The following is an 11531-nucleotide window of genomic DNA, read 5'->3' as shown; positions in this document are numbered from 1 at the left end:
CGGAGATTATAAAGTTTAGTTTATAATATCCTACATCTACTAATGTCTCAAATAGGTCCAAGTAGATGAGTCATACCAAATACTCAGGCTATTGGAGCCATCAAAGTAAATTTAGAACACTTTGGAAATAGTGGAAAAAGAGCTTGTATTAAATTATTTAAAATACAAATAAAAACCAATGTATTATCTCAATTGATCTTGATATTTTAGACTGACCGGAGGCCGTATTTCTACACCTTTCGGTGCTCTGTTCCTCGGATAGTGGTTGGTATTATAATATTGGGTGATTCATGCGTCTGGATAAAATACCCAGTCTCAACTGGTTTCCGTCGATTGTCATTCCAATTGGGTAAAGGTGGCGGAGTATTTCTACCTGCCTCTGGGTCTATAATACCCTCAAGGACCGGTGACTTACGGCCGGGTGTCAGAACAGGCGAGTAATTAGCCGGAAGTTCTGGTGGTAGTACCTCGTAAGGTATAGATACGCTGAGCACATCTGGATCATATGCCACAGATGTAGCGCTTGAGTCTTTACGTTCTTCGGGCGTGATTGCCTGTCGACGTTCTGTCCACTTCTATAGGGCTTCAGTAATTGCCCAGGAAAACATACTCGCGTAAGTGCTGTGTATGTTTTCCTGATCTATATAATTAATCTACGTGTTTGACAGTCAAGTCTTTCATAATGGTAGCTAACTTATTCTTAAGATCAGCGTTTTCAGTAGTTAACTTACTTATGCGCGTTGGCTTAGTAGTCTCGGACGTAGATTCGGGTTTGCCACTTGAGCTTGCCTCCTCTTCTGGTTCCATAATAGGTTCCTTCTGAGATTTGTCCTTGTCCCTTATAATTGGGGACTCCGTAAATCGCTCATTCCGACTATAATGTCATACTTCTGTGACACTATTCAAGGTTCCGTTTGAATTGAACTGGCCCACGGACACATGGTCTACGGCGATATCCTTATCTTCCAATCGGGCCTAAACGCCATAGAACAGTAGTAAAAATTTAACTCAGCCCAGTCTTGTCTGTGATCTTGATCTTTTCATGATCAATATCGCACCAGAAGCTCTCTTAGGACACTCCCTTGAGATGTATCAATCGGCTGCGGCCGCAAATGTAAAGGTGCCATGTGATATACGTCAAAACATTTGCACAGCAGCAACTGCGGTATCCTGATCACCGGGTCTGTACTACCCTTTGGTTTACTCTCGTACAGCCTCTCTATTGCCGCTCTGATGTGAACGGAACTGTACTTATAATGACAAGGCCGAAATCCTTTCTTTCTACTACTCGCTCTCAATTTTGTTCCTGACAACAAATATTCTGCATGTTCGATCATAACTGCTTCACGTTTCTTAATCTTGGAATCAATACAAATTTTAGGGGTTGTAGGGGTTTTAGCACCCAACACAAACTCTACAAGCTGCATCTAAGTCGAAGTCTTCCAGTTGATCTCTTGTCATTTTCCTGTCTATGTATTTAGTCTTTACTAGCTTAAGTATTTAACTTCTGGTTACAGAGTGGTTTTTATTGACTAGCTTACTTTGTATGCAATACCTATCTTATACATACACAGATTGGTGGAGGCGTCGAACTTCTCCACTCTATCCAGAAATGAATCCCATTTCTTGTATAACACTATATTTTTAGCATGAAAGGATATATGGGTATAAATTAAGGAGGACATATCGATGCCCACACTACCTACTGTGTTATTGCAATCAAGAGTTGTCATGTATGGGCGTACATATCTCATAAGATCTTTTCCATCCATCGTGACGACTGATCTCGTGATGACAACTGCAATGCAAATTCAAATTTGGTGTATATCTACAACTTTCACGTAAACTAACGCGATATTTGGAATTAGCATGGTTTCTTTAGTATATGAACGCTGCGTAGATGTGCTTCTACGCTATCAGAGACGTCGTTTTAGCAGTCTAACGTATATGTGTAGACGTTTTTGCGTGTTTTTGATATTATAAGAATTGACGAACCATGTCAACTGTCCGACGGTCTTGAGGTTTACATATGTGTTCTAAATCAACAATTCGGCATAGTTCAAATAAATAAATATTTTCAAAGAAAGTTTGCACGAATGAGGCGTGAGGGTTGCCCAGTTAAAGGATAATTTAAATTGCTTTTATATACAGTTCTATTGGTTAAAGTATAATTAAGAACAATATCTTGTGATAGTCAATAGTATTTAAATTTAAAATGTATAGACACCGAAATCAAAGAGAGTCTCTGAGGGGCTGAAAAACTGAAAAAGGTCTGTATTTAATTTTTTTACAACAAATAGAATGAGTACTGTGAGTACAGTACACAGTACAGTGAGTACACACTACGGCACTCATCAGCCCTGTGAGTGTGGTCGGTTCAAATTTGGAATCTTCTTGGGTGAATTTACTGTGTAGTAGTCAGTACTCAGTAGTACTCGGTACTCATCAGTAGTGTGTACTCAGACCACACTCACAGTGCTAACTTATTAGTGCTCACTGCTGAGTGATGAAGTGCTGACTCCTGAAGTGCACATTGCACACTGCACAGTGTAGGGGGGACAAGGAATCTATATTAGGTATTATAATATTTACATGATGTAAATACATACGTAATTACAAAATCCATTTAATTTTTATTTTGAAAAGACGATAAAAACTATTTTTTAAATGTAAAAAGGAGAGTTTAGTCGAAAATTGAATTTGAGACTTGTTTTGTAAATATTTTTTGGAAATATATCTGATTTTTTTTTTGAGAACAATTACCTGAAGTCTGAAGAGTTGAAGAGAAGAAAAAATAAATAAGACTTGAACCAAAGTGAAAGAGGCCACTGGCAAAACGGCAGTGGGGCCTGGGGCTTGAGCTATTATGGGCTTGCCTTTGAAGTTTGAACTTTTGAAGTGCCCGAAAAATGACAAAAAAAATATGATAAAAAAATATAAAAATCAATATTCATTGGTCTATAACTCTACATTTTGTTGAAAATCGAACAATATATTCAAACAAATTCTTCATATGTGCCAAGTTCTGGTACAAAGGTTTTGCCGGACGGACCTTTTTGTTCAAAAATAAGTCGGTATTTGGCAGTACGGACTCATTTAAAAATAAGAAGCATTTATTTAAAAAATAAAAGGTCATCACAGTGAGAAGCTGAGACTCCTGAGAGCCTGAGGCCCTGAGCCCTGAGACTCTGAGAGGTATCAGGCATGTGATGATGTGAGTTGTGACTCTATGAGGTATGAGCATTGAGCAGTGAGCAACTGAGCATAATTCCACAATGACAGACTGTCAGCCTGTCATAGTGTCAGACTGTCAGTATTTAGTTAAAAAAAAAAGAGAAACAAATAGTTTTGTAGCATGTAATTACGTACGTAAATGTTATGTACGAAAATATTAAAAAAAACAAAAACAAAAACAAATCAAATTGTGTTATTAGTGTAAATACAGCTATTGTCGACTTATGAGTCAGAAGAGAGTCATGAGACTGAGTCATGGGACTCTCTTCTTGAGAGTCAACAGTGAGAAAACTTCAGAATGAAAATTAATAAATAAAACACCGCTGACGTCGGTGGGGAACTGAATGCTCTGAAAAAAAAAAGGGCAAACGGATATTTTAATTTTTGGGTTTTCGTAACCTTATTTGTTTTGCGAAAGCTCGCCCCCTCATGGTTCAACTACAACTTCAATTTTGGTTCCGATTTCCAATTTCTTTTGGTTGTTGTTGTTGTTGGGGGGCACCTTAGTTAGTTGCCCGCATCCCTGTCGAGCTTTCTTTTACGTTAATTTTTAATTCTGGGTTTTCGTACCCATGTTTCTTTTGGGAATGCGCGCCCCATGGTTTTAAAAGTGTAACTTCAATTTTGGATCACAGTACGGTCCAGATTTCCATTTTGTTGTTGTTGTTGTTGTTGTTAGGGGGGGGGGGGAAGCCCCCAATAAACGTATCTATTCTACTGCTAGTCTTACATCGTGTTTCTCGTATTGGGCCTTTCTATATTTATGTACATGCTCTCAAATGGGCATAAAAAGCTTCACTTTATTCCTTATTTGGAATAAAACAAGGTTGGGGCACCGAGGGGACCGAAAACGTTTAGTCAAAGAGGTATTCATTGCACCGCTGATTTTCAAGAATATTTCCATATATAACTATTATATGTTTTTTTTATAGAAAAAATGGGGTAGGACCGATCCTTAGGCTCACACTCACACTGATCTCAGTGTGACTCTGGAGCGTTGCGGACTTCAATAAAAGAAATAGGGACTCCACTGCTACGCTTTCGGTGATAAATAAAGTTCTGAGGGATCTAATAGCTAAAGCTTTTGGTGATGAATAATTTACACATTTTGAAAAGGGACTTCACAACTTCACACAAGGTCACTGTCTCCACTTTTACACTTTTCTTGTTGTTGTCCACTCTCTTGACTCTTCTCTTGTTGTCGAGTCTCTTGTCAGTAGTTGTCAGGTTGTCAGGTTGTCAGTTGTCACTCTTGCTGTGCGTGTCACATAAGTGTGTGCGGGGGACGGGGGTCGGGGAGTCGCCGTCGGGGCTCGGGGGCAATGTGGCCCTGTGACTCTGAGCTGAGTGGTGTCTGGTGAGTGGTGACAGTTGTGAGTTGGTGACATGATGACATCACTCAGGTTATTTTTGGGGATGGGCAGCGCAATTTGATTATTTAAAAAAAACTAAAAGCTGTAATTTAGAAAAAAATATATTGAGATTTCATTAGCTAGAAATTAATATCAAGAGTAGTTTATATTTGTGATTTCAAATTATCAATGCATGATGCGGACAAAGAAACACTTTAAAGCCATCTCATGTGAAGACAGTAAAGTATTGCGAATAACATATTTTTTTGACAATACTACATATTTTAGATGAAATCAACTAATCAAGCCTAAAATGTTCCTTAAAATGAGTAAACTCAGTCTGAAGTCTGAACATCTAAAACAATCGACAATAAACAAATGCCATATTTGGATATTCAAAGGAATGGCTCCAATACTCTGGGCTGGACAGCGGACGGTGGACACACACACTCTCTTAGTAGTAGAAGTAGTTACTAAATAGAGAGTAGAACAGTAGACATTGCTGGGTCATCAAGTCAAGTGAGGAATCTCAGGACTGCTGGCACTTGGCAGTTGCTGGGGAGTGGGGAGTGGACTGGGACCTGGGACGTCTGGTCTCTGGGGAGTGGGGAGTAGGGAGTGGGAACGTCAGACAGAGGTGCTGATAACTCATTATCTGCCACAGGCCCACAGCCCACAGGCCCAGGCGCCCAGCCTCACAGCTGCCAGTGAGCAGCCAGAACCGCGACATTATGTCAAAAATAAACAAAAAAAACCCAAAATCCAAATGAACCAAAAGTTCATAGCCAAAAAACCCATCTACATTTTTCAAAAAATTAAACCATAGCCCTCTAAAATTCGGACCTCATAGCGTTAAATATGCCATGTGGGAGAAAACGTTGAACGTATAACGTATACTTTGATATATTTAGCGTTTAACGTTTTGTGCAAGTAATTTGACCTGAAAATTTTGAGCACAAATAGACCTGGATAATACACCTATATATTTGTTTTGGCCACGAAATACGTACACTGAAACAAGTCTACTTCCTATTGTGACAAATTGCCTTCAAGTGCAGTCGGGTAGGCGGTAAAAACTGAAACACTGTTGACTACATAAAAATCAAGATAACACAAAACACCCCTATTTACATATATAAAGTTAAAAACATATAACATAGTCTATGTACGTAATATATGTTAGTACTTAGTAGTGGCTACAGTCATTGAATATGCTACAGAGATAAATGGACAATGCAGTGAACATGATCTACCTCACCTTGAATGTACCATACACTGATCCATGACAATCCAAACCGAACGTTGGGAGGGGCAAAAGTGGCGGCAGATACATATATACATACATATAGGAAAAGACTGTCAGTTAGGCTCTGACCTGGAAAACCGACCCCTCCATATGAATTTGGGTCTGATTGGGACCACGTATTTATATGATATAAATGTTGAACGTATAACAATTTTTAGCCGTTTTTAACGAACAAAGGAACGACGTGTCGAGGTCTGCTCTAAAATCTAAATAGTACTGGAACAGACTGCGACCACTAAATAAATAAGCCGCACTTGTTTGGTTGTGCTTTTATCATTGCTATGTTTTTACAAAATTGGATTTAAAAAATAAAAAAATAAAATACCCATTTCTTCTTCATATTTGAGTTTTTGGAACATACTGCTATTTATAGTATTTACTGTAAAATATATATATAATACTTTACATACATAAATACATCATATATATATTATTTATTTATGGCCCTCTGGATCAGGGTCGCGAGCAGAAATCAGGTTTCTTCCGACGACAAATCGTAAATTTAGCAGAGACCCAAATCAAGAGGGCCATGAATACATTTACATATTATTATTATTATACAAGCGTGTGTATAGTACATCCTGTGCTATTTATTTCTAAAAACATCAAAGCAATACAGCACACAACTATTTATTCTCAAAAAGTACACATAATTAAAAAAACCCCCATATTATATGATTAACTTTTGTGGTCTTAAAAAAAACAGTATTGTTTTACATACAGCCGCTTTTATTTTGAAATATTATTTTCTTCATAATATCTACTATATTTGTTCTCTAAAGAAAAAAACCAATAAAACCCTCTACCCCCATATTTAGACCCCCTGGACGAAACAGAGTTTTACCGACTATGGTGCCCCGAAGTGCACACGAAGGTCGGGAAACGGTAAATATAAGTGAGGAGCTTCAAAAAAAACCTTTACAATTTTATGCGTCTGGACTGGACAGTGAAAGTGTTGTCCTTCCTAAAATAGACAATCTAAAAATAGAACACAACAGTAAAGTTTTGAAAACTAATATATCAATAAGAGACAAATCGGTCACATTTACCAGTCGTAAAGAATACACATTTACACTACTGAGCCCGTGGATACTGTGAACACAGAAAGCTGTCTAGCCAGGTTAGGGACGAACCGTCAACGCGAGAATGAGCAAATCAAACCAGGATGTTGACCTGGATATGCGAGAATCGCAACAGTAAGTCTTTTTGAAACTACTTGTGAAGTTGCAACTTCATGAATTATAAATATTGCAAACTGAAAGCCTACTTGAAATTTTATTTTACGTTTTGCCTCGTCGGAGTTGTGAAAGCCAGTTGTTCTCTATACGACTAGTTGTGTACACCTAAAGTCCACAGTTCAGTGGTCTGCATATTGTATTGATTTATAATTACGGAAGTCACGATGCAGCTTGATACGTTTGTTGTCGCCGACAAGCACAATACATTGCCTCGCGCATGTTTTAGGCCCCAGGGGGATCTCATTCAATATGGAACTCATTTTTTTCAGCACCCTCGTCAGTGACGACGATGAGGACACAGTCGCCGTCTCCTCTGCAAGACGGGCCTCTCGGACCTCGATTGCGAGCACTTCGGTCTCTATCCAAAGTGTAGCAGCTGAACGATCGACCTACTATGATGGAGACCACCGTCGTAACTCTACCGCTTCTATTGCGACTGCTTTCCAAGAGACGTCCGCACGTGTCGCCGACAGACGCCGTCGTGGTGCCGCAGCATCTAAAGAAGAGCACAAGCCCAAGAATAAGGCTGAGGTGAAGGAGGAAGAACTTGTGAACCGTGAAGTTCAGATGGATGATCACATCATCTCGGCCGAAGAGCTTGAAGGTCGTCTCGAGACTGATTTCAAAAAGGGTATCACTGTCGCAGAGGCTGAGCGTCGTATTGAGAAGTACGGATTTAACGCACTGACCCCACCGGAGCAAACTCCTAAGTGGATTCTGTTTATGCGCGAGCTTACCACGCCCTTCGCACTGGTGCTTTGGGCTGCGGCACTTCTGTGTTTTGTTGCTTTCATTGTGCAGCAGACTGGCAGTGAGGGTTACACAAATCCACTTGGAAACGAGTACGAAAATTTGGTTGTAGGTGTTGCGCTTGTTTTAGTTGTTTTAGTGACCGCTATCTTCTCATTTGTACAAACCGTGAAATCTGGTGATGCCATGGCCGGTTTCGCCGCAATGGCACCTCAAAACACCACTGTCATTCGTGGTGGAGAATTGATGACGCTTAGCGCAAAGTTTGTGGTTCCAGGTGATATAGTTAAGATTATCAGTGGCGACAAAATCCCTGCAGACGTACGTATCATTGAAGCCACCAACATGAAGGTCGATAACGCTTCGTTGACTGGTGAAAGTGAACCTCAAACTCGTACCGAGAAGACCACGCACGACAATCCTTTGGAAACTTCTAATTTGGCATTCTCAGGAACCTCATGCGTCGAAGGAAGCGGAATTGGAGTGGTATGTAAAATTTTATTTATCATCGTTTAAAAATAATTGTCGGTCACTTCACTCAGCGTGACGCTCTTCGAAAGTTCGGCCTTGTGTACTTACTGTCTACAAAAAATTGTAAAGCTTATTATAATGCAAGTCGTTTCTGACAAATAATTTTATCTTTCAACCATCAATTTCATGTTCTAGGTTATCTACACGGCTGATGACACCGTCATCGGCCAGCTCGCCAATCTCGTATCTGGAGCTGAAGAGGAGGATACTCCCATGATGGTAGAAATCAACTCTTTCGTTAAGTGGATTACCATCTTTGCTGCTTCCCTAGCTCTTATCTTCTTGGTTGTTGGTTTAGTGCGAGATGGCGTGGATACTTGGTCTTCTCTTATTGTTATCATCATTGGTATTGTTGTCGGAACCGTGCCCGAAGGTCTACCTTCTGCCGTGGCCGTATCTCTGGCCCTAGCAGCGTCTCGTATGGCCGCAAAGAATGTATTGGTGACTGAACAGCTGTCTGTTGTTGAGACTCTAGGACGTACTACCATCATCGCTTCCGATAAGACGGGTACACTAACCCAAAATCGAATGACTGTTTCTCACGTTTGGACCGACATGGATCTACTCAGTGCCGATACTCTTCAGGCCAATGGAGTCAAGGATCGTATGGTTGCCGAAGATTCCTCTTTCAATGATCTTTACAAGATTGGTGCTCTTTGCTCTAGATCAGAGTTTGCTGCCGGTCAGAATGAGGTCGCCATCCTTGACCGTGAAGTTATTGGTGATGCATCTGAAACTGCTATTCTGAAGTTCTGTGAACTGCTTGCGCCCGTATCTACCATCCGTACTCACTGCCCGAAGGTAGCAGAGATTCCTTTCAACTCTACCAACAAGTTCCAAGTATCAATTCACTCTTTGCCGAAGAAGGACAAGCACAACGCTGCTCATATCCTCGTGATGAAGGGAGCCCCCGAGAGAATTTTGGATCGAGCTACTAGGATTGGTATTAAGGGCAAGGAATGTTCTCTTGACGCTGATGTACGTGCTAAATATGACACCGCTTACCTACAGATTGGTAACATGGGAGAGCGTGTTCTTGGTTTTGCTTACCTGTATCTTGATGCTGCCGAATTCCCTCTTGGTTTTAACTTCGATACCGAGAATGTCAACTTCCCTCTAGAGGATCTTGTGTTCGGTGGTCTTATGTCAATGATTGATCCTCCTCGAGAGTCTGTCCCCGGAGCCATTCAGCAGTGCCACAAGGCTGGTATCAGAGTTGCTATGGTGACAGGTGATCACCCCGTCACTGCTCAGGCCATCGCTCGTACTATCGGTTTGCTTACACCTGAAGGTGAGGCATCAGGCCGCGCTGTTGTGATTCATGGAGAGTCCCTGCTTAAGATGACTGAGGCCGAACTCGACGTAGCTCTGCGCCACGACGAGATTGTGTTCGCCCGTACTTCTCCTGCACAGAAGCTTCGTATCGTCGAGGGTTTGCAGCGTGCCAATCATATCGTAGCTGTCACTGGCGACGGTGTGAATGACTCGCCTGCTTTGAAGAAGGCAAATGTTGGAGTTGCTATGGGTATCGCAGGGACTGATGTCTCAAAGGATGCTTCCGATATTATTCTTCTGGATGACAATTTCGGATCTATTGTCAACGGTATCGCTGAGGGTCGTGTGATCTTCGATAACATGAAGAAGTCCATCGCCTACACTTTGTCGTCTAAGGCTCCCCAGTTGATTCCTTACATCTTCTCGTTCTTCCTTTGGTTGCCCCCACCTCTAAACGCTCTTCTCATTCTGTCTATCGATATTGGTACCGATCTGCTACCCGCTATCTCTCTTGCCTACGAGGTGGCTGAGTCCAGTGTTATGGACCGACCCCCACGTGGCGACTCTTCACGCGATAAGTTGGTGACCATTGCGTCGATCATCTACTCGTATGCATTCCTGGGTATCTTACAGTGTATTGCCGGATTCACCTCGTACTTCATCCTTTTCGGAACCGGTTGTGGTATCCAAAATGGTGGTTGGTCGTTTGATTCTATTTGGTTGAGCAATGGAGAGGACTTCATCTACAGCGAAGCTGATATGACTGATTCTGAAGGTATAGTTTGGACCCAGGAAAATAGATTGGATCTATCACGTTGCGGTACATCTGGATACTTTTCCACTGTTCTGATCGTACGTATGGCCGTGCTATTGACCACTAAGACTGTCGAGAGGTCACTTTTCAAGCACGGTCTGAAGTCGAACAAGGTGCTTCTAATCGGTCTAGTAGAGATTGTCTTTATTCCTCTATTCTTGGTGTACGTTCCTGGAATCCAATGGGTGTTCGGTACATACCCCATTCCTTGGTATTCCTGGTTGGTGCCTTTCCCATACATGATGCTATGCCTGGGATTGGACGAGTGGCGTAAAGCTGCCATCCGAAGAGGTGGATGGTCCAGTCGTAACTTGCGTTTCTAAATTGAGACATGGCATTGCGTTGTTCGATATTTGCTCGCACATAAGCGTCAACAAAGTAAGCGGAGTAAGCTTTAGGAAGATAGGTAAACATCATTAGTGCCGTGGGAATGGTGAATGGCTTGTATATGTATCTAGGAAAACACTGGATAATAAAGTTCGATACTAAAAACATTGGCATATAAACGTATTCGTGTTTTTCAATTCGGCTTTATTTTAAGAACCTGTCCGAATATTTGCCGATCGTGGCTCGCCCGACAGTCGTTTCGAGATCCTTAATGCAATTTTAAGGTGGCCACGCTGTATATACCCGAATTGCACAATGGTGTGATGCTCCTGACGAGAGCATTTAAAATCTACTTGCTGCACACAGATCTAGAAGGCGCTTATAATACCCGATCTAGGCACATCCTGTGCTAACGTCGATACATACTTCATTCTAAACGCACAAAATGTGATTGGGTTCTAAACTTCTATAGCGTTCTGCTTATCTGCAATGGCCTATGATATACTGAAACAAAAATGTAAATAAAAATATGTGATGCCTCCTCGAGTCTCGAGTCTGGATACTGAAGTCTGGAGCCTAGACTCTGGAGAGTGGAGGGCGGCTAGAGCTTTGGGCTGGACTGCTGGTCCTGGAGACCTGGTTGGAGTGGTACAAGAGGAGGATGTAGTTAGTTGATAAAACGTCTGGGGAGGTCAGGTTGCGTC

The 11531-nt window shown here is 41.4% G+C and overlaps 1 protein-coding gene across 1 annotated transcript; it reads left to right on the top strand.

Moving 5' to 3' along the window:
- The first annotated feature begins 6949 nt into the window (after window positions 1–6949).
- Window positions 6950–11000, top strand: SARC_03061 (hypothetical protein). Its single transcript, XM_014303147.1, has 3 exons — window positions 6950–7088; window positions 7400–8366; window positions 8547–11000. Exons 1-3 carry the CDS (start codon window positions 7039–7041, stop codon window positions 10821–10823), a joined length of 3294 nt encoding a protein of 1097 aa, XP_014158622.1. The 5' UTR covers window positions 6950–7038; the 3' UTR covers window positions 10824–11000.
- The last annotated feature ends 531 nt before the right edge of the window (window positions 11001–11531 follow it).

The sequence above is a fragment of the Sphaeroforma arctica genome, assembly GCF_001186125.1.
Source record: "Sphaeroforma arctica JP610 unplaced genomic scaffold supercont1.149, whole genome shotgun sequence".
NCBI classification, from domain to species: domain Eukaryota; class Ichthyosporea; order Ichthyophonida; genus Sphaeroforma; species Sphaeroforma arctica.
The sequence above is the reverse complement of the archived record's forward strand: the minus strand, read 5'-3'. Positions and strand labels throughout refer to the sequence as shown.